This window comes from Phalacrocorax aristotelis, chromosome 3, assembly GCF_949628215.1.
Source record: "Phalacrocorax aristotelis chromosome 3, bGulAri2.1, whole genome shotgun sequence".
In the NCBI taxonomy this organism is placed as follows: domain Eukaryota; kingdom Metazoa; phylum Chordata; class Aves; order Suliformes; family Phalacrocoracidae; genus Phalacrocorax; species Phalacrocorax aristotelis.
Window position 1 is genome coordinate 4,118,134 of NC_134278.1, and position 23,903 is coordinate 4,142,036.

The 23,903-nt window shown below is 45.6% G+C and overlaps 1 protein-coding gene and 3 non-coding genes across 4 annotated transcripts; 2 read left to right on the top strand and 2 right to left on the bottom strand.

The window, feature by feature from the left end:
• Positions 1-1,107: 1,107 nt before the first annotated feature.
• Positions 1,108-1,180, bottom strand: TRNAR-ACG (transfer RNA arginine (anticodon ACG)). Its single transcript has one exon. It is a non-coding gene; the product is annotated as a tRNA-Arg (tRNA).
• Positions 1,181-2,168: 988 nt separating this feature from the next.
• TRNAW-CCA (transfer RNA tryptophan (anticodon CCA)) lies at positions 2,169-2,240 on the bottom strand. The gene has a single exon. It is a non-coding gene; the product is annotated as a tRNA-Trp (tRNA).
• A 644-nt stretch (positions 2,241-2,884) lies between these two features.
• On the top strand, positions 2,885-2,956 carry TRNAW-CCA (transfer RNA tryptophan (anticodon CCA)). The gene has a single exon. It is a non-coding gene; the product is annotated as a tRNA-Trp (tRNA).
• Positions 2,957-16,465: 13,509 nt separating this feature from the next.
• Positions 16,466-16,998, top strand: LOC142054254 (gallinacin-10-like). Its single transcript, XM_075086567.1, has 2 exons — positions 16,466-16,612; positions 16,862-16,998. The coding sequence occupies exons 1-2, from the start codon at positions 16,555-16,557 to the stop codon at positions 16,996-16,998; spliced, it is 195 nt and encodes a 64-aa protein (XP_074942668.1). The 5' UTR covers positions 16,466-16,554.
• Positions 16,999-23,903: the final 6,905 nt, after the last annotated feature.

The following is a 23,903-nucleotide window of genomic DNA, read 5'->3' on the forward strand; positions in this document are numbered from 1 at the left end:
TGGGGATCCCCTCCCCATGGGGACCACCCCAGAGCTGGCCACTACAGCTCCCAGGAGACCCAGGATGACCCCAGCCCTGACAAGCTGGGCAGTGCAGCTGAGCCTCCTGCGGGCAAGTATGCCTGCCCTGCCTCAGTCATTAAGCCTGGCACCCACCAGTAAACTTACTTGCTGAGCCCCCGTTCCCACGCCTGGGTTGCAGGTCCCTCCCTTTTCCACTCCCTTTCTCTATCCGTCTCTATTACCCACCTTCATCAGTGACAAAAATTTTGGGAAAATATTTTTCCCTCATATTTGGACAGAACCTCCCATTTCAGTTTATACCTGTTGTCTCTCATCCTTTCATTACGAAGTGCTGTGAAGAGCCTGGCTTGACAGCCTCCTCATAGGTACTAGAAGTTTGCTATCAGATCCTTGTTGAAACCTCCTCTTCCCCAGGCCAAATAAAGCCACATCCCATGGCTTTTCCTTGTACAGAGAATATGAGGAGAAGGCATTGGGCCAACACAGGGCCATTTTAGTGGCCCTCCACTAGACTTGTTCCGGCTGATCAATAACCTTATACAGGGGCCCCCAAAGCTATGTGCAGTATTCTCAGTGTGGAACATGAGTAAGCAGTGGGAATGGAGGGATGTCACAACCCACTAAAGGAGAGTCTGCACTTGCATGACAAGGTTGGATGTCTGAATCACGCGTGGGACAGTGGTGCCTATCCATGCTTTCCATGGGGCTCACTGATGTTGCACGCTGAACTTTGCAAGGCATTGACAAACTGCCATGAGACCGCTGCGGGCCTCAAAGGTGGTTGGGGACCATAACACATGATCTGCCAGGCTAGACAGAGAGTGCTGGTTCTGTCCAGCCTCGAGGGGAGCTGTTGAGGTGGTGTCTTCTTTCTGCTGTGGGATTTGCTGTGGTGTGGGCCCCAGCTCTGCCCGTTTTGGTGTGCCCAGCTCAGCCATAGGGGCTGGAGGAATTGTTTCCATCCTGCAGAGCAGAGCAACAGTACAGCCCCAACACTCTGGCCCTGCAGAAGTAGAGTGATGGGCAGGGGGAGGAAGGCCCTCGCGGAGGGAGCAGGAAGAGCCACCACCAGGCTAAAAGCGTCGAGCCAGGCAGGAGTCGAACCTGCAATCTCCTGATCCGTAGTCAGGCGCGTTGTCCATTGCGCCACTGGCCCCGGCCCCTTGCTGGCCCCGTGGGGCTGGCAGGCTCCCCGTGCCCTTTGCTCTGTAGAACATCCTCTGTGCTCAGCACAAAGACACCAGACAACATCCAACGCAACATCAAGCGGCGAGGAACATCAGCTGGATTGCCAACTGCTGACCGCAACTCCCTCGGCTCCCTGGTCCAGCCACTTTGCTTTGCCTTGTGATTCAGATTAGACGCTCTGTCTGCGTCCTGCTACAGCGATAAGTCTGGGAGACCCCGTCAGAGGTTAAATCAAAGTCAGGATACATGATGGTCCTTGGTGTCCTCTTGAGCACGGAGCAAGTCCCCTCTCCAAAGAAACCCATCGCACTGGCCAAGAGTGGGCTGGTTTTGGTGAATCCATGATCACTGTTTCACGTCCTTCCTTTGCTTGGGCATGGCTTTCAGGAGTATCTGTTCCATAGCCTTCCTGTGGGCTCTTAGGAGAGACTGATCAGACTAGAGCTTCCCAGATCCACCTTCTCAATATTCTTGAAAAAGCCTCTCCTGCTCTTCTTCAGAAACTTGTCCCCGTTGCCATGATCTTACATTGAGTAATTGCCCTTGATCCCCTCCAGAAATGCCCCGGGACCGACTGTAGCACCTCACGTTTCCCTCCCAGGCAAGTATTGCCTGTGGGTAAGTGCAGGTCCCCCAGGAGCAGCTGAGCGTGCAGTTATGAAGCTCCTTGCACTTTCCTGAGGAAGGCATTTAATTTTCTTCAGCTTGTGGATGAGGCAAACTGTGTCAGGAACCCCCCCACAAGTTGCCCCTGTCTTGGCCTCTGCCCCATAACCTCTCAGCTGAGCCCTACCAAACAGCACAGCGCCTGGGCTGAAAGGAAAGCTCTGGGCATCACATTTCGCACCCCTGAGCGGGTTTCTGAGGTGCCTGCTGATGGTTGGCCAAGGCCTTGCCGAGCCATGCCACAGCCCCAGAGAAAAGCAGGGGCAATACAGAGGGTGGCACCCCGAGGCTGACCCCGGTGTGATTTGAACACACAACCTTCTGATCTGGAGTCAGACGCGCTACCGTTGCGCCACGAGGTCAGGGTGATGGAACATAGCTCCCTGGCACGGACTCCAGCCAGGGTGGTTTATATGTCCTTTCCACAAGGACCACTCCAGGGGCATCCAGGCCACCCCAAGGGAAGGGCTATGGGAGGTGGAGAGGAAAGGGCCACACCTTGAGGAGAGGATGCTCAAGTCCTGCCCAAGCATGGTGAGCAGGCTGGAGGGTGAAAGCCCAAGGAGGGATGGAGCAGAGATGCAGATGGAACAGCGTAGGAGCAGGATATGCGGTGGCAGCTGAACTCAAAGCACACTCCATCCTTCTGTAGGGAGGAAAAGGACTCCAGCCATGCCATGCAAATAATTGTGAGGGTCCCTCCTGCTGCAGGGCATCTGCCAGCAGAGTGGGCCTCTCTCCCCAGAGAGGTGGTGGGCCACCATCCCTCCTGTCCCTCTGGAGACACTGCACTCAGGAGCTTGTTTCTGCAGATGGCTGCCCTTGCAATGGTCATGTGAAGGTCGTCTTCCTCTGAAGTGCCTCATTTAGAGCCCTCCTTGCAGGCAAGGCAGCTGGCAGAGATGCTCCATCCTTTGTCAGATGAACCGAAAGTCCCCTGCCTTCAAAGAACAGCCCATGGCCATAAAGTCCTGGATGATGTTTCAGCACAACATCCCCCATCCCTGACCTCGTGGCGCAATGGTAGCGCGTCTGACTCCAGATCAGAAGGCTGTGTGTTCAAATCACACCGGGGTCAGGATGTCCCACCTCCATGGGGTACCACTGTGAGATGGGCAACTTCTTTTTGCTGTCCCACTCCGTACTCCACAGCCCTGCTGAAGGGCAGTAAATGAGCTATGGCGGAGTGGTCTTTCCTTGCTGGACTGGTGTTGGGAAGTATCTGGGTATCTTCAGCCTTCCCCTGTCCTATGTCTACAAAGGAGATAGGATTAGTGGACATCCCAGCTGTGGCTCCACAACTGGGTACCGCTTCTCCTGGTTCCAATCCCCCTCCCAGAAGGTCAAGGGCATCTGACTCCAGATATAGACTTCTACAAAAAGCCCAGCCTGCTGTCTCTTGATCCATAGCAGGGCACATTATCCATTGCGGCACTGGCTCTTGCGAGCCTGGCACCCCATGGCAACATGTTCCCCTGTTGCTGTTTGTGCTTTTTACCTCCCATCTTATCCCTGTGGACTTTGAGGAAAGTCTGCATCCATCTACTCTATACACTGCTGTTAGGTGGTTGAAGGTTGGGATAAGATCCCTTTGTGTATTCTTCCTCACGCTGAATAAACCCAGTTCTTTCCACCTCACCTCCCACCTCATGTCCCCAAGTCCACCTTGGTGGCTGTCACTGGACTTGCTCCACAGTGTCTTTCTTTCGATTCTGTTGAAACATCTGGCTGTGAGGAACTGAAACCCTGCTTATCAGGTTAAGGGCTGTCAGGCATTGGAACAGGCTGCCCAGGGAGGTGGTGGAGTCTCCATCCCTGGAGGTATTTAAAAGAAGGGTAGATGTGGTGCTTGAGGATATGGTTTAGTTGATGGACTTGGCAGTGATAGGTTAGCAATTGTACTTGATGATCTTAAGGGTCTTTTCCAACCTTAATGATTCTATGATTCTATCAGGACTAGTCATCAGGTTCCTTAGCACTCTACTTACTCTCTTCCTGCTCCCCCATGCATTTCTTGGTGAGATGGACAAAGGGGATGAAGGTCTGGGAAAAAAAGGAGACTCAAAGCTATGGGAATGACCTAATCTAAGCTATGGTTCATTAAAAGTAGTTGAACTCTTTTAAGGGCTCTTTAAAGGTGAATTTTAAAAGACATAAACAGGGATCATAATGAAAAGAGACAAAGGAACGATGAGGAAAGCAAGAAAAGAGCAGGGGGACAAAAAAAAAAGTAATTTCTACAGCTGTACCCACACCAGGGGTGCACCCTCCCACGGGAAGTCCAGGCTGCTATGCCTGTGCCAGAATCACCCGTTTAGCAGGAAGAAAAGTCCCACAGTTCTGCATCCTGCACACAGAGGAGGACATTGATCCAAACATCCATGAGAACACAAGTGTGGGACTCACCTAACAAGGCAGCCTTGAGCTCACAACTCCAATGAAGTCAGGCATGTTCCTGATGTTTGGACAACAGCTGAATGGTGAGATCTGAGCACAGTACTGGATTGACATCTTCAGAAGGTCATGTAGCCACTCAAATGTTATTTAGCTAGTGAGGAAGATCAGCTAAGGGTATCTGGTAGATGAAGTGTCTCAAAAAGGTCATTTCCATGTATTCATATGGTGGGACTGCACATGGGCTTTGGCAATGCTGTTGGCCTGAAAGGCCAAGGGGCTTAATCGACCTGGACACAGGCTGTTCTGTCTGACCACCCAGCCCTGGAAGACCCCCTTTCTACCCATAGCTTGCCTGGCACCATCCACAAGTGTCTTGGGGGATGGAGACAGAGGGGAAAATAGACAAACCATGGGCTCAGACCATCCCACAGTTGGAGATCACAGCTCTAGAGGGCCCTGGGCTTGCCTTAAGCCTGGCATTGCCTGGGAATCACAGCTGCAGACAAAGGGCAGAAGAATCTGATGAAAAAAGTAGGGCAAGGTCCTACAGGGTGCTTCCGCTGTCCCTAACCTTGTACCCAAAAACTAGGTGTAGGTCCTTCCATGACTCCCATTCTCATTTATCTGAAGAACGTGGACCTGAGGGCCTCTATCCCATGTCCCAAAACTCCTGGTTTGTCCCAAACCGATGGGTTGAGTGAGCAGAAGGTTTAATTGGTGGCTGTCCTCCAGATGTCGCTACCTCGCTGTTGTTGTATGACCTTGGGGAGCACCCAAAGGCAGGGGAGATGTCTCCTGGCTATGGACCAAACGCACCTAGCTATGACATGGGGAAAACACTGCAGCCAGAATCTCCACCTGCCAAATCCTGTATGAGCTGAGTGCATTCACTCAGCTACGATCGCTGCTGACCGGGGTAAGATTTATACCACTACCCTGTAATGTGATTTTCTGTCCCTTTAACTTCTCTGAATGGAAAGAAACTCAGGTATTTTTTTTTGCAGATCTTCTACAGCTGAAAAAAGCCCCAGTACAGTACAGGTTGCTAGATCTTTTGCTGGGAGTGCTAGCACACACCTGAAAGAACAGTATCTGGTAAGTATTATTCTGGCATAGAACTTCTGGTTAGAAGAATTATTTGCACTGCAGCCAATGGGAACAGTTTTAATATTTCATAAAAGAAAAACGCCGAGATTTACTATTATTCTCACTTTTCAGTGGGATGAACTTTTAAGACTTTTTAAAGTCTATTTTATTTTTTTTAAAGCAGGAGTGACTTGAGTCACAATACAGGCAAGAGCTGGCTGGTGATGAGGTCCCCTTAGCCAAGGGGACAGTTTACCAGCCAGTAGAACCTGATGTCTCCTGTGCAAGGAAAGTTGTCACACATTACTTAATAACTGAGTTATTTAATAATCTTGAGGGTCTTTGAATTTTTCTAGTTAAAACACTCTACATCGCATAAACAAGGAAATTTTGGAGACTGTATCAGATAGGGAAGTGTGAGGGAGCAAGGCTTAAAAATATTCCGTAAAAATGTAAATTCTTGTAACAAATGCTATTTCAGATATATCTTTATTTTCCAATGAAAATCCAGTGCTCAGGAAATTATTATCAGTCCTAATGAGGTGCATTATACAAAAGTTTACTCAAAATATCGACATACAGTGAGCTTGACCAGAGGATGACGCGAAGCCTGTAAGTACAAACCCAACTTTCCTGAGTTGGGACCCCTGTCCACAGCACTGGATCGGGTCCAGCTCTTTATTTTCTGTGTCTGGTGAAAATAACTACAGATACTTTAAATAACTGTCAGGCAGCAAGAATTTTTTCTGGCTGTATAAGCATCTGCGCCACTCCTGTGTCACTGGGCTGTGCTCACTTCTAGCATGATCCCATGACTGCCCTGGAAGCTGAAGTTTCATTTTCATTTCCCTTCACCCTCTTTGCTCAAGGCTCAGTGTCTACGTTGAGGACAAGGTCATGCGTTCCTGTTAGTGATCAAGGTAAGGCCATTTTTGTTCTGCAGGGTCATTTTTAAGCATGAAGATCCTCCTGTTTGTGGATGGAAACTAACTCCTAGGCACTGGCGCTAACAACAAGGTCTTCGGCCTCTTTTTCCCTCAGTATCTGAATCACCAATGAATTCAATGCTAGAGAAGTTATGGAGTCTATTAAGACCTAAACCCCAATCCTTGGGTCTCTTGTTTTCTCTGGTCAGGTCTATGCCTGGAGGTTCTTATCGCTATCCTTATTTACATCTAAGGCTCATCCCTGCCTTAGTGCAAAGGAGGATAGAGGTCCCAGGGCTGTGACCGCCAGTCATCCATGGGGTGTCCCAGTCTTCAGTGTGTGGATGAATTTTTGTAAATATCTTCAGCAATGACATGGAAAAAGAAGGAAAGAGTGAAATCTCCAGGTTTGCAGTTTTTATTTCGGATATTTAAAAGCTGTGCCTGTTGCAAGAAACTTCGTAAAATGGAGTGAGTGGGAAAACAGGTGATGGAAGTCCTTCAGTACACTACATCTAGGGGAAAATAACCCAGACTGTCACACTGGACTGGCAGTTACAACCCAAGAAAGAGATCTTGACATTTGCAGATAACAACCTTGTCAACCTTGCTGCCATGGGAGGCTGTGAAGGCAGGCAGTACCAGCAAGGTCAAAAGGGTCTAGACATAGATGGTCAAATACGGCATTGCTTGTTCTTATGTTATAATGTGGGGCCAAGATGGCCCCAGCAGACAGTTGCTGGGGATTATTTCTTTCCCAATATATACTTTGGTAATAGCATGTGGCTGATACCAGGAGACAGAAGAGCTTTCAGATAATACACTGATATCTTTAAAATCAGACCATAAACCAGATGTGGTATGAGATGGATTATCAGCCAAGACATTCACAAGAAATACTTCCTTTGAATGATTTTAGGGCAAAACATCAATAAAAGGGCTCAAAGCAATTTCTTAGATCTACCTCTGTTGCAATCTCCATACGTGTAAACACACACACACACACACACACATATATATCTATGGGGTGCACCTTTCTCTTACATAAGGTTTTTGAGCCAAAACTGTCTAACATTTTTATTCCACTGTTTCAGCCAAATATTCAAATCTCTTTGTGACACCAGGGTCAAGACCTGCATTCATAATGGTATTTTTTCACCTCTCTGCTATTTTTCACTTGCTTTTCCAGATGCAGACCCAGGATATACCCCTGAGTGAATGTCAAATTGTCTCCTTAGGAACTGGACAAATGTTAGAACAAAGTCCAAAAAGACATAGACAAAGCACAAGGACCACCCTTGTGAGCAGACATCAATGCTAATAGTGAGATGCAATGAAGAGTAATTTTTTTATCTAGCAGGGTGAGATCCCTACTTCATACAGCTGAAGAAAGGCAGGGGGAAAGCCATGCAGCATATCTGGGTAACGTTCATTTCCCCACCTGAAAGAGCTGGGAGACCTGGCAGACCTCACCTTGCTATTATCAGTACACTTTTCATGAGTGCCTGATCTCATGGCCATGTTGTTCTCCCAGCACACCCTTTTCACCAGGTTTGTACCAGTGGAAGATGAACAACTGCTTCTTAGTCTTTTGTGCATGGAAAAATCAACCAAATTCTCTTTTCTTTGTATGCATATTTCCCTGGGATTTTGTCACTTATTTAAGAACAGGAGCTGTCTGCCAAATAGGATTCAGTCCCACAGCTTGCTTGCTTGCTTGCTTGCTTCCTTCCTTCCTTCCTTCTTTCCTTCCTTCCTTCCCTCCTTCCCTCCTTCCCTCCTGCTTCTGGCATTTTAAATCATATGCCTGTACTCAAAATTGTTCTTGCAACTGAATCGCTACACAAGACCCATGTCCTTTATACTGGTGAAATGGCTGATCAAATAAAGAACTGTTGTAATCAAAATGGCCAATTAGATCATAGGAGAAAAGCCTGAGATTTCACTTATTTGTGGTGTGATTGCAACAGCTTTGGTCCAAATAGAATATAAGCATAACTGATGAGTGTTCTGGGGCAGGAGGAATGAGTGAAGGGGAAGGAAAGAGGGAAAAGCTCTATCTACCCTCTCCTGTGAGAACATCCGTAGCAAAATTCTCTGAGGCAGCATCATGCCCATGTTGGGAAACAAACCAGTGTAGGGGCAGAGGTACAGGATTGTGGCTCTGTAATATCAATTAACCCCGGCACAGTTTGGGCCCAGGACAACTAGCACCGACCCAAACTATCCCTGGGCACAGCTGGGGGTTGGCATGGGCCAAGGACCATTCCCAATAGTTTTAATTCAACCACCTTGTTCTGTGAAACAGTTTAACAGTACAGGTGTGGCCAGCTGTCTTAGCTGCCTTAGGAATGGCCCGTCATGTTTAGTTCCATCGTTGACACAACTTTCCTTCCCGTCCTTCCTCTGGCAACCTCCATCTGGCCCACCATTGAACTGGCTCTACTGTCACCCATCACAAGCTTCCATCAGCGCACAGAAATAACTTTTAGCATACCAAAATTTCCCTGTTCACCATCTATCCTTCTGCCCCAACCCAATGGAAGGAGTTAGAAAAGAAAACCCAGATTTTAAGGCCAAATATGTACCTATTCACAATCAGCATCTGTTGTTCTGACCAGGCAGCCCAGAGGACTCTGTCTTGCAGGTCCTACCTAAAGAGCAGTGATCCATGGGGCTTGCCTGTGAAGAAGTGACACGTTTTTGCAATGATAAGGAAATAGGCTTTTTTCTATATTTTTCTAATCTATTACCAAGGCCAAACCTTTACACGTGCTCTTTGTACCAAAACCCACAAAACCATACACAGTACCCCTCTGAAGGGTGGGTGAAACTGTGTTTTAGACCCCCAGCAAAGAGGTGGGTGTGAAAACTGTACAGAGACCTCTTGAGAAATGCAGCTCCTAATACTGCTAGCAAGTCTTGGCCTTTCCAAAGGTTATTTGCCTGGCAGTGTCTGGCTCATTACCCAGGAGGAATCCCATCCTGGGAGCAGGGGGTTGAGGTGCTGCTGTTAAAGGCATGGTTTCCCAGCAAAGTCATGCACAAGGGAGCGGGAGCTATTAGCCGTGGGTGGCTCTGTGGAGACCTTTATACAGGAGGCTGGAAGTGACCCTTTAGCTGCTGTGGGTTTGGATCTTTTCAAAGGGCCTTGAGCATTTTGTCAACCTCAGCAGATGGAAATCAGGCTGGCTTATGCCCTATAAGTGTATCTGTGGACAAGGGAGCTCGAAAATTAACAGCTCAGTGGCTTCCTTTTCCTTTTTAAGGATTCTTTCAGGCTGGCCTCTACAGATGCTGCAGTATCAGTCCTGCTTCCAGCTAAGACTGGATCCCAAATACTCCCAGCATGGGGACCAGAGTGGTAGGGAAACACCATCCATGGATGGGGAGATGGAATAAGGAGAGAGGTGGACAGCAGGTTTACATGGCGTGCCCAGAGGCTTACCTGATAGATGCTTATCTCTCCTTATCCTCAAGGAGATATTTAAGGGACAGAGACAGCAGATATCAAGGAGACACTTAGGGCCCTGTCTCGACCTCTAAGAAACGGCATAGTCAAATACTAAGGTGTTTTCAACCTGCAAGGGCACAGTTCCAGCCAGAAAATTAACTGAAATGTGTCTTAAACTAGAAATTGGGAAGCAATTTGGTGATGAAGGCACAAGGAAAGACCTCTTGGTCCCCAGCCAGGTGCTGCCCACTGGGTGGTAGAAAGCAAATACCACATATACCTCCAGCCCCTGCCTGCATTACACAACGCACTGATCATTCAGAACATTGGAAATGGTTATGTACTTGATTACATCATTATTTACATAACTGGGTTTTGCCTGTGATATTGACTTTAGAAGATGTGAGCTGCTTTCTAGAGGGCTAGAAATGAAGTAACTAAGTAAAATGCAGTAACTAGGTATTTATTATAAGGGACATCTCCCAGTGGCTTCTTTAGTTTGTTCTTTAAAGGATTATATTTCAATGCATCTTTTCTAACTCTATGGACATATTTTGTTTGTTAGATTGGTGATAACGTTTGCTTTTACTATTATCCCCCACTGTGTGTCATCTGTTCAAGCAGAGATCTGCAATGGCTGACTTCCAACGTGGGATTTAGATGTCACTCACAGGCACCTAATCACTGGGACAGGCATGGGGAGAAAACCCTGTGCAACTCCAAACTTTAATCAGGACACAGATCTGTGTAGAAGATAGTTGTTTTAATCCCAAATTGTGTATGGCAAAGGAAAGATTGCTAGCAGCAGGACAGAGGGGTGTTCAAGACAGCTGAGCTATGGGTAGAGGGAAGGAAAGCAGTTGCATGAGCAGCTTCTTAAAGGCTCATTTGCAATTGGTGTAAAAATAGACAAATACAAATACCTGTAATATGATTAGCTGCAGATACAGTCTGGAAAGCTATACTTGTGTACTAGTAACAGTGCCTTGCTTTAGGTCCTGAGATCCTATGGCATGATGCGACCATACCCATATTGTGTAACTGTCTTGGCCTCCAAAACAAGGTTACCACATCAGACTGCCTACTGGAATAGTTCCTAGCCAGGACTCATCTTTGAAACAGCCCGGGAATTTTTGGCAGAGAGATGGCAGAGGTCAAAACTGCTAGGGCTGTCCTAATAATTTAATATTATGGATGATCGAGTTTCAGTGACCATGTCCTGGTCTTTTTAATCTGTTTGTACAGATACAGAGAGGTCAGCTGAATCACTGTTCAGACTCTAACTGTATTAGCTACAACTCGACAGGTTATAATGAGATTTCAGATGTAGCAGACACAATGTCTATTACACATGAAAACAAGCATGCATATGCAGGTGAAGGTCAATGGCACGCTGACCTGTGACATATATATATATATATGGCTCCAATTCTTGTGGCTGCAGCATTAGCAGCTTCCTACCTAACAAGAGCCAAAGGAGCTCCAGTGATTTTACTTTTGATGATGACTGTACCAGAGTCAAAAGAAATCCACCCGATACATCACGGGAGTAACCATTTTGGTGCTGCACAGAGAGAAACATGTAGACACTGCTCACCATCTAATGAAAACAGTTCGGGTGTTTTAGTTCATAGCCAACTGCACAGTAATTCTTAAAAATTAAAGTTTCTGTACTAATTTCATCTGATAGCACCCACACAGAAGCCTCAGCACCTTCCAGGAAAAGCATCACTCCAGCAACATTAGCACTGTGTGACAGATCAGGAAACTCATCATGCAAGACCAGAGAAGTGCTAGTCTTCTCTCCATAATATGCAGGAGATCCTGCCTCCCAGACTTCTTCTCAAACACTGATTATTATTCCTTCTCACACCCTCATCTTTACAGGGGAACCTTCCTTTTGCACAGGATTTAGGGGAACAGAGGATATTACATTCTATGCTTATTTTCAGTGTCATCATGTTACAGGTCTATTTAATATTGACTCACTGTATGGATTGCAACATGAGGCCAAATGCAACTGAGATCAAAGCAACCAACGGTAGGTAATTATTGACTAGGTTCCCAGACCTCAACATTGCAGCATCCCTGAACCTTACACGCATAGAGGCTCTGTAGCCTCCTCTTCCGCCCACCTCAGATTTGTGCCTTTTCAGTGATGCTAGCAAGTCTCTTGCACATCAGGGTTCTTAACTGCTCTTTGCTGTACTTTTCTTCCTCTAAAGGTTTTAAGGAGTTTCTCTAATAAAGAACTATTCTGGCTATCACAAGCACAGTGAAGACTGATGGAAGAACAGAGGTAAAAAGTGTCCGATGGCCATTGCTTTGAGCCTTGTGTAGTTATTTAGCCCATGTGAAATGCTACACACTTGGGGCAGTGGCTGGAAAGTGCCCGGCGGAGAAGGCCCTGGGGTGCTGGCTGACAGCCGGCTGGGCATGAGCCAGCAGTGCCCAGGTGGCCAAGGAGGCCACCAGCCCCCGGGCTTGTGTCAGCCCTGGTGTGGCCAGCAGGAGCCGGGCAGGGATGGGGCCCCTGTGCTCGGCCCTGGGGAGGCCCCACCTCGAATGCTGGGCTCAGGTTTGGGCCCCTCGGGACAAGGAGGGCCTTGAGGGGCTGGAGCGTGTCCAGAGAAGGGCAGCGGGGCTGGGGCAGGGTCTGGAGCACAAGTGTGCTGGGGGTGGCTGAGGGAGCTGGGGGGGTTTAGCCTGGAGAAGAGGGGCTGAGGGGAGCCCTTCTCGCTCTCTGCAGCTGCCTGAGAGGGGCTGGGGTGAGGGGGGGGCTGGTCTCTGCTCCCAAGTTACTGGTGATAGAATTAGAGGAAATGGCCTCAAGCTGTGTCAGTGAGGTTTAGATTGGATATTAGGAAAAATGTCGTTACCAAAAGAGTGTTCAGGGACTGGAAGCGGCTGCCCAGGGAAGTGGTGGAGTCACCATCTCTGGAGGTGTTAAAAAAATGTGTAGACGTGGCACTTGGGGACATGGTTTAGGAGGCCCGGTGGTGTTGGGCTGATGGCTGCACTTGATGAAGCTAGAGGTCTTTTCCGACCTTAATGATTCTACAATTCTATGAAATGACATACTGACAAGTAATGTGGGAATACTTTGCACAAGAGCAAAGTGTATCTATTAGAGGATTTCCACTGATGTAGCTCCATGGATGAAGAAATATCAGCTCTCATGTTCCCATTCTCATTGTGCCTTAGCAAGATGATGCCAAAGGGTACCCTGCAGGATGGCAAGTTAATAAACGGACATGGCAGTGGTCGAGACTACACACAGCTTTGCAGGCTGATTGGTCTGAGCTACCCCTTCCCCGAACTGAGTGGTAAGCCTATGTGTCAAGAGATGTAAGACGCAATGGAGAAGCAGCTTGGATGCCAGCTTCACCTGTAGCTATCCAGGCAGAGAGTGCATGTGTCTTACCACCAGCTATCTGCAGTCAGCTGTGGGAGAGAACCACCCCCTTACACTGCAAAGGAAAGAGCTGTAAATTTGATTGACGTTGGTTTCCCCCGTAGAAAACTGTAAAAGCAGACTAGCCAGCTACGAAAGTAGGAAAACCCAAATGTGTGTTTTAAAATTGCCTGGTGTGTACATGATGGTGGTGATAAAATGAATGTGAGATTTCAGTCTATGCTCTTTTATCTTGTTTGCTAAAACTTGGAAGCGTCAGACAAAGGGCACAATTAAAGAACATATTATTAACGTAACTAACTAACTTACTGGTGACTAATGGAAGATGAAGCACTGCAGACATAAATCACTCTACATGTATTGTAAGGATTTGTGCCATAATTAGGAAAGCCAGGAGAATACTGAAGTATGTGCTAACATGGACTTGGTTTTAGTGGGATGTGAGCATATGCTTTCATAAAGAACCATATGCCTGTGCAGTTTTAAAGGCATACTTACAGTTTAAATTACACAATCAAGTCTTCCCAGTGTCCAAATAAATGTATTCCATTATAAGTAACCATTCTCAAAGGTATAATATTTTTTAGGCTCTAAAAAACCCTCATCTCAACATTTTATTAGCCATCGGCTGTTGTGCTTAAGAGAACTTTGAGAAAACATTGATGCCAAAAGCTCATTAACTTTTATGGGACACAGTTTGTCAACCAAGAAGGGAAGAAGAGAAGAAAAATACCTGCTTTGCAGAAGACTGAGAAATCTGTTCAGTCATTTTATGCTCCTTTATTGGTAAGAAGGAGGTAATGTTTGCAAGCGCTGGCCCCACTCAGCATTTCAAATTTTGCTTGCGATATCGCCTTTGGAAAGCTGTGCTTCTAAGGTAAAATTCAGCAGAACTGTTCAGCAAACAGCAAAACATAAATATCTATTCATACCTTACAGATTTACAAAACAGAGAGAAGGAAGGGGAGCACCATTCTCAGATATTGTGTCCTTCATGATCTCCGTTTGCTGATGTACCAAGTTCTTCTTTGGCATTAGCTGTTGGAGCACAGGTAAGGGAGCTTCTGCTATTATAAACTGGCCATGTCTTCCTGATGTCAAAGGCAAAATTAAATGGCTTTTGAGCGTCATCCATGTATTTCCTTTCTCTCATTTCCTACCAATATTCTCATGGAATCTTTTATGTCTTATTTGCATTGCAGTATTCTTGCATAAGGTTTTAAGTAAAGTCCCCCCAACACCTATTTGCTTAGAGAGCTTGATTTATCTGGGGTAGGTACCTACAACTCCTTGAGTTCCCAGCTCATGTCTGCAAGTTAACGTTCAACAGGGATCTCCAGGAGTCCTTCCTGGCCCTGACTGCCGTGGGACACAGCTCCATGCATACACTGTCGTGTTGCAGCCCCAGGTCGCTACTGTGCTGCACAACTTGCTCGGCTCTTCAGGCATTTTATACAAATTTGGCCTGGTATTAAACAACCAGCTTGCACCTCTCTGTGTTCACTGGGAACTAAAGCAGTAGAATTTTCCTATTGCTCTGAATGACATGTTCAGGCTCCCTGTGCTAGTAGGGCCTAAAATGTTGCTCAGTTTCTTAGAGGGCTGCTTTCCTTTGGCAAGAAGTACAGTTGTTCAGCGAGATCTATGAATGCTATGGCAATTTGCATCACTGAAATTTGAACAATTTGACTCTGATAATAGGTTTATAATATCCCACAGGTGATGAGTGCCCCAAACTCACACTTTTGTTTGCAAAATGTCGTAACACTGTTGCCCTGTCTAAATGAAAGGCAGATGGGGAAAATTCACATTTCAGTGGGTCTTCATAAAAGCCAGAACATTTCTTCATGTTCGTATTGCAGGTCAAGTGTCTGTCTCTCTGTCAGGGTGTCCCACCGACAAATCACTGAAAGGGAAAAGAAAGGAGTGACAAATCACCTCTCCTCTGCATTAGAAACGGAGAAAGCTGGAGGGTTGCTGGCCAAAAAAGACATCATTTCCAAGGCACGGGTACAGAAAAGGACATTCTGGAGTTCTTGGCATTTCCTGGTTAATTAGATTTCATGGGTGGAAGAGGAAAATCAGTGTTTATCACACTGTCATTTGCTGCATAAACACTGAAGTAACTCACGTTGTTGCTACTTTCCCAGCCGCTTAAGCTTGCCTGTTAGTACATAGATTAAACATAAACATTGGTAATGTTTTTACCCAACTAATAATTCTTAGAACAAAAATACCATTAACTCCCAGCTAAATGTAATAAACGAGGTAATAAGGAAGCAAACCGCTGAACCAGAATGCCAGAGCTAGGAACTGCAGAAACATCTGGGCTTTGACAGAGATTAACCTGTTTATTATGTGTGACAGTATTTGGGCAAAGGGAGGATTCCCATGGGTGCAAAACTTGCAGTCCTTTGGCATCTACAAGCCAAGGATTTAATGAAGAAGTACCTTCAGTGTTTTGATTCCCTACCCAATGTTTCTCAGAAAATTTACAGCCACGGGAATCATGCTCTGAAGTGAAGCCCAAGAAGATGTTGCACTTCGAGGTATTATGTTTGCCCATCCATTTCAGCTGAACTCAGTCTTTTAAAAACAAGCCAAAAGTCTTCACTTCACAAACTCGGCTCTTCCAGGGCTAAAATTAGCCACTACGTCATGCAGAAACTCAGAATCAGCCCCATTCTCCCAATCTTTTGGGGCAATATGAGTGGAAACAAAAAGGGGACATCAAAAGCTGGTGAAAATAGAAAGCACTCAAGGGAGCCTATAAGTGAGAATTAAAGGAGGGAGAGAACTTTGTGTCAGTCCTCTGCAGTGGGTGAGGATGTCCTGAAACCTGTTTAAAAATGCCAAAGCAAAGTTGAATTGCCTCAAATGTTTCCCAGTGCTTTCCTCTGCCTTTGACATCATCTGCCTGGTGACAGGGATGGGGAGATGGAGACAAAATGTTATGTGACTTGCCAGTGAGTGACTGATCCAGGGCCAACACTGGGACCAGACCCCAACGGTGGCTGACTCCCAAGCCCTCTGCCTGACCCATGCCGTGCCTGTGATGGAAGCAGGTCTGCAAAAGCCGTTCGAATTGGTGCGGCTCGGTCGGGCTTGGCTGATGGTCACATTATATAACCGACACGGTCATTGGAAATTCACCCTTGACGATTGCAACATGTTCACTGCACATTTCATTGCAACCTGCGATAAGGGGGATAACCAGCCTTTTTTCCAGAAGGTTGGTTGCAGTTACTTATTGACGAAGCACTCAGCCATCAACCTTGCATAATCCCGCAGGCTCTATAAATACCAGCTGACTTTCCTAGCCTCTTCCTCAAACTTCATCCTCCGTCGATCTTTCAGGCGCTTTGCAGGGACACACAGTCCACGACTGACCGGCAGCCATGAGGATCCTCTACCTGCTCTTTGCTGTTCTCCTCCTCCTCTTCCAGGCTGCTCCAGGTGAGAAGCAAAGTAAACCCTACAAAGAATAAAAGGGCTTGTAGGCAGAAGTGTGTTCATAGGAGGGAAAAAGCAACCATCAACTGGCAGGCAAAATCTGATGCTGTCAGCATGGTGCTATGCAGCGGATGGGACCAAGAACATCTGTGCTCATGTCTTCCTAAAAATGCAACGCATGATATATTGCATATTTATACACTGTAATTTTAGACTGAAAAGTGATATTTTAACGTCTTCCCCTTCCCACAGGTTCTGCAGATCCTATTTTTGAGGACACCGCACAGTGCAGGAGCCAGGGAAATTTCTGCCGTGCTGGGGCATGCCCACCCACCTTCGCTGCCTCCGGCTCGTGCCACGGGGGGCTGCTGAAATGCTGTTCAAAGTAAGTGCTGCAGGACTGAAGGGCATCAGAGGGCATTTTTGTTCTTCCATTTTATCTACTGTTTCTTTGAATAATATGCACAACCCCATGGGGCTTGCAGGGCAGCCATTTGTGAGAAAGTCCAGATGGAGGATGAGCATGTATGTATTGTGGATATGTGTTTAAGGAGACAATTCATTCTGATGGAAGTTATGTATGAGAGCAAAAGTTCAGGAGGGTCAAAATTTCCCAGAATTCAATATTTTTCCTTTTATTTTGAATTTTGATGGGGGAAAACAAAGACTTTTTTCCAAGAAATTATTAGGAAAATATCTCACAGTATTTTCACCCGTCAAGGGAAACAATGTCTCTTTCCTTACTCAGTTGCTTTCATTTCCAAAATGACCTAAAAATTAAATTTTGAAGGAGGAAAAATGTTCACAGAACTCTGCTTCTCATTCCCATCTCTTCTTCTACCATTGTGCAGCTTGTAGAAAGGTGAAGAAGAATGAATTTGTTAGTGACTGGAGACAACTGGGAGTGCATTTCGCTTTTGATTTTGGAGATTGTTTTCTAATAATGTCTGGAGTTTCCCTGATAGCAACACTTCTTTCCTTAAAGTTTTGAACATGTTTTGGGGGCATGCACTTTATCTTAGGATAACATATGCCTGAGGCATTCAATTCTTACAAAGTCTTTGTTCAAGTGATTACCTTGTGATGATCATTGCCACCTGCAGTAACTGTCTATCACATACATGATATTTAGTGGCAAATTAGGAGAGATTCCTGTGTCTTGATGAAAAGGACAGCTGTGATGACACAACTCATCCCGACAGGAGTTGTTCAGTCCTTGATGTGACTGGACAGAACCCAGTTCAAAAGAAAGGATGGACTCGGATCCATATTTTCTGAATTTTCCAGAACTCTTTATTCTGCTACTTATAGACTTGCCGGGGTTTAAAGGTTCCCAGAAACTGAAGAAAGTGCAATGAGAAGGCTGTAGGGAAGAGGTTTCATAGTGTTAGTTCAGCACATGGGGATCCTCAGCCAGGCAGTGGTTTCAGGAAACCCAAGTTATACCAACATTAGGACCTGTTTGTTGTCAGGAGATTAAGATGCCAAGGAAGCACCCACCTAGGAACTCAGGAAAGTAAATGGTACAGAAGCAACCTGATATTAAATGGTTTTATAAAGGGATGACTCTGTCCCTTTGAATAGTCTCTGTGAATGATCATTCTCTTTAGGAAGCTATTTCTACTGACAGCGAACAGGCTGGTAGGAGCAGATGACCAATCTCCAAGACCAAACTTCTGTAAAAACATCTGTTGGGCCAGATCCAAGAAGAATTTGGGCTGGGAAAACAACAAGATATCTTGAATTTGGTTCCAGGTGTTAATTTTTCTACAGAAACACTCTTTCTCAGAAGAATGTACCCATAACATACCCATATTGATGGATGATAATGTTCAGGATTAAAACTCTTCCTATTGGGCTGTTAGATTTTCAGCTGGGTTGATCAATACAGCAGAAGTTGAAACCAACAGGGTATTCTGACGTAAATATAATTTTTTTTTTCCAGCTGAGGATTCAACCTGAGTTGTTTGAAAAGAAATCTTTGAAATTGAACACAAAAAGTTTGAGTAAGCTACATTGAGATGCTTAGTGTCATTTGAGGTGCCTTGGAGTATTTGAACTCAAATCTCTGATCTTTATTTTGGGGTGAGCTGAATCAAAATTTAATTACCAGTAGTAACACAAGTAGTTTGCCAGTGACCATAGTCATGTGGACTGGATATCTGCAGACTTAAATACCCAGCACATATGTAGGCATCTAAATATGGGTTTTTAAGCCTGCAGGCTGAACCCACCCTGTACATTTATTCTGAAAAGTAATTAGAAGGTATTGAGGCTTTTAAAGCCTGAATTCAGATTACACTTCAACAAAATAACAAGACCCTTTTTATCCTTACAGGATTTTGGCAGAGTAAGAAGAGAAGGCTTTCCTGGGTCGGAGTCCTTGTACCAGCAACATTGCCACTGCCTTGAGGAGGTAATTTTGATGGATTCCTCCTTTATCTAAACCCTCCTGCAAACAAGCATTAAAAGAAGCTTCCAGGGAGCACAGTCTGTTAGCACACCGCTTCTGGAGATCCAGGCTTTTTCCTTGCTGAAGTCACTCCCTTTTTTGCTTTCAATACACAAGCCACTTTGGTATCTTGGCCACCTATTCCAGCCTACCTCACGGGGATGTTTGGATGTTCAGTCAGTTCAGGTTCATACAGCTCTTGGAGGATGTGAAGCACTATAAATATTATTATTTTATTCACACACAAAAATAAATGTCTTCTTAAACCAATAACTGTGATCTTTCATTGTTACAAACTAATTTTTTCTGTTTTGACTCAAGGTTCATTGAGTCATGCATTCTTTTTAAACAAGTAAGTCTGTGCAGTCTCACGTGTTCACTTGGAACATGTGCACTTGGACAACGCCCTCAGAGACATGGTGTAAATTTGGGATGTCCTGTGCAGGAGCAGGAGCTGGACTTGATGATCCTTGTGGGTCCCTTCCAGCTCAGGGCATTCTGTGATTCTGTAATTCCCAAGTGATTTGGAAAAGGGAATGGCTAAAACAGCGACCAGTTTTGATGAAGATACTAAAGTATACAGGATGGCAAGACTGAATGTTGAGTGTGAAGAACTGTACAAGCAACTTTTGACAACAAGTGATTGGATGACAAAATGGCAATCAATAAACACCTCCAGTATTGCAATCTCTCCCTCTTCCCCCCTTCCTCCCTCTCCCTCTCTTCTCCCCCTCCCCCCACCTCCACTTCATAATCACAGTGATGAGGTCTGAACTACCTCTACCCAGAAACAAGATTTGGTGTGATATATAGACTGTTTTTGAAAACATCAGACCTGTGTTCAATAGTAGTCATAAAGTAAATTAAATGTCCTGTTCTATTCAATAGTACAACTATACCCATGAGCTCTATAGTGCTAAAAGTCCAAAACCAAGGTGTTTTTCATCGTTCTCTTCAATGGTTACAGATGCAAAATCGATTTCTTTTCTCCCATCACAACTAGTCATGGAGGCAATAAGTCCAATTTTTTTGCAAAAATTTCCTATATCTGTCCTGAAAGGATGTTAGGGCAGCACAGGACTGATTTTAGCATTAGGAAAAGACTAGAGGTTTCACCATGGCACTGGAGCCTATTTTTAAGCAATTTAATTGATTCTCATGTCTCTGAATCTGGAACTGTATCAAGCCAAAGAAAGAGATGCTTCTTCCCCACAACTTTAGCCCTTTTTATCTAAAGAGTCTGAAAATAACTCCAACCAAAAACATGAATGAAAAGCAGAAATCAAAAAAAGGTCAAATTAATACAGAGATTGTGCAGCATTTTATTTCCTTCCTTTCCTCTCAACTTCCCCATTGGCAACCCTCCTGTCCTGTTAGTCTGAGGAGGACAACATATCCAACATTTCCCTGTTATTTTGCAAAGATTCTGTAAAAGATTTTTATAAACTGTGTTTGTGCAAGAAAAAGAAACATCTCTTGACTCCTGCAGCTTTGGATCTGTCAAGTGGGGCTTGATCATTTTCTTCTGAATCAACGTCTACAACAGGACCATACCCTGTAAGTATTAAATGACACCTAAAGGCTACATATTCCACCTACTTCAGTTGCTCTTTTGAGAGAGAAGTCTTGAGGATTTAGCAGTAACCCATGTTTGAAGCTGCCTTGAGTAATCTGCCTGACTGAAATAAACTTACATTTATATTAGCAACTAAAAAGACCAGGGACAGTTTTCTGGTGAGTTGGAATACTACTCACCAGATCTCTTTGCCTCCAAAATAAGACTGTTGCATATAAAATGTGTACCAAGAACTGTCCTTGGTCTATGCTAACCCCTGAAGCATGCCCCAGGTTTGTTCAGGACATGGCTAACTGACCCAAACAAAGATCTTGATAACATTTAAATATCAAGCTAACCATTTAGCGAGGACATCTCACTGCCCATAACCTGGTCCCGTTCAACTTAGTACTGCAAACATGGATGTTCGGTTCTCCATCCCTCAAGTCTCTCCTGAAAAAAACCTCTGGTATTTAGTCTGGATAAATTCAGGACAGAATGAGCCTCCGTTTCCCCTCTTGTCCCGACAAAACACATCTCTAGTGTTTAAGTCATAGAGGTGTTATTCCAAACAGGGTGATCTCCACTTTGGTCTCTACATGCTGCACCTCATGTCTGTTAAGGTCTTTTGTTTCACCCCAGCAGCCACCCTCACTGCTGTACATAGGTAACTTCAGGCTCACTTTCCCCTTTTCAATCAATTTTCATGGAACCCATTGAGTCTCTTTCCCACCCCTGCACTCCCCGTGTCCCCTGAGTGGAACCCAAGGTTGGCCTCGTGTGGGATGGGTTACACAGTTCTCCTGTGTCGCTTCTCCCATGCCAATTTGTTCGTTTTTCTCTCTCATGCACTGACCACTGAGAGTTCTTCTCAATAAGTTCCTCATCCCATGCCTATTGAGAACTCCCCTCCCTAGAAAACCTTTGGTTTTTCCTTTGGAGAACTGGCAGGAAGGCAGCTGGACCCAAACTTGATAGTGCAGCTCAAGCTATGGTACAAGACAGATGGTAGAGAAGAGATCTCTTAATTGATGCACACCTTCCAAAGGTAATGCAGGACCTCACAAAACCTCCTTGATTACCTGATGAAGGAAACAGTTTTCAAAACCACTGGGATAAGGACATTGCAAACAAATTGCTGATCAGTGACTTTTTCCCCTCACAGCTGTCTTCCACAGGCAGGGAGCCAGATTGGAGATGGTCCCATGGCTCATCTGGGACAGGCACTTCAGTCACTAGGACTGGAGTTCCCCCACCGAAACCTAGTTTCATGCATGAGCAGCCTCTGCCAAGTGCTCCATCAAGGGGAACAAGCATCATGTACCTTCTGCCCGCTGTCATCTTCACTGCGTAAATGTCTGTGCCTCTCACCATCATTTTTTCCTTGCACTTAACTTTGGGACAGGGGAACTCAACACATTTGCTTGCTGCCACCTGTTTATTTATTCCTAGACCATAGGAGATTTTAACTAAATTAATTCTGCCTTTCTCTTCTGGCAGATTAGTTGTCCATCTGCTGTAATTAAAAGCTGGGACTCTCCAGGCTGAAAGACATTTGCGCTCCTTGTCCTACAACCCAGAAAACAGACCACAAGTAGCGGTTTCCCAAGCTGAAAAGGCAAACCACAAACCGAGAAGCCCCCTGAAGGAACAGTGAGCCAAAGAGATGAACTCACTCTTTCTGGGTGACGAATTGAGGTTTCGTCACAAGGACAGGTCCACGCAAAATTCCCCACCCACTCCTTTGCTGCCAAGTCAAATATTAACTCTAACAGATCCCTCAAGATCAACACCTTCCCATCAGTAACAGCCCTACTGCTTTCTCTGCATGATGGTGACTGTTTGGCAGCATCTTCTCCTGGTGTTCAAGGAGACAGAAGAAGTGGGACATCTTGCCCAGGCTCCCTTTTCCCAGTGCCAAGCAGTCTTCAAGGGGCTGTTTTCACCCCAGGTGTATTTACCTTTCAATTGAGGGAGCCTAGAGCTGGGACAAGTATTGCTGCTGCTCTACAGCTGGAGCTGGGGGAGGGAGGTGAGGAGGATGGAGCTGCTCCCCCTTCCCTTCCCTCTCCCTGGTGTTGTTTGGTTCCAAAGAGCATTGAACAATGTGTGATGCTGTGGGCAGACCCTGGCAGGGTTTGCTCAGCAGCCTCATTCCCCAAAACAAACACATCTGCCCCCTGGGACAGGCAAGAGGAGAATTATGCAAGTAGACAAGCACATTTTCCATCTGCACTAAATCCAGGTATTTTAACAAGTAGCTTCGCCCTTAATGGCTAGCCTAGTGCTGGCCATGTTTTATGATTACGGACTACCCCTTTCTTACCCTCTTTCTGCCATGCCCTGTTTTCAGAAATAAAGATGAGGGTGCATGTGAATGTTGTGCCCATCACATGAGACAGACAGATATGAAGCTTCCCCACCTTCCCTTGGACCTCAGGGGGCCAGGGCAATGCTGCCAGCATTGCACAGTTTCCCAACCAACTGATTAGGGACAACAGTTCGTGACGCAAGAAGAGGAATTTGTCTGCTTTCCAAGTGCCTCCTCTTGCACCTCCTCAATCTTCTCATCTATCCTCCACTGTAAAGAAGGCTTCTGCTTGTTTCTAAAATCCTAGTCCTGACAGAATGAGCTAAGGTGCTTTTTCACAAACTGAAGCACTCACTTCATGCCCTATACCCAATTGGTTGTGGCCGGTTCAGCAGATGCAGATCTCTCTGCCCTCTGTGCACAGGCATAGCTCACCTCCTGCTGTTACTCTCCACTGCTTCGGTTTGCTGCTCACACTGAAGCAGTAAAAAATTAAGCGCCCTCATGACTTGATTTCATTAATGATTCTTGGCTTATACAGTTTGTCTGCAAAAAACCCCTGCACTTGCAGTTCTCACATGTCTCAGGCATGGCATTTCTTGGAGACAAGCACAAGTATTAAGAGTGTTGTTCAAAGCTCTGGTGACACTTCATCTGCTCCATCTTATATATGGCTGGTCCTTCACATGCATGAAAAAAAATAACTTTTTTTTTTTTCCAGATACAGGAAAAGGTTACAAGGTGATAAGAGATGTGGAGACATCACACAAAAGTAGATTTGGCACGTTGAATCTAAGAACTCAGAAAGGGACATGTGTTTTCTTCATAACCGCATCAGGGAGGTGACTAGCAGCAAGGGAAATATATTAAACTGAGGTCACTTGGGGCAGAGAATGAGTAGTTTTAGACTCTCCACAAAGACTAGACATTGGAAGAAGGTTCAGACTGTCAGAGTGGGGTCAGGGAATTCAGTGCC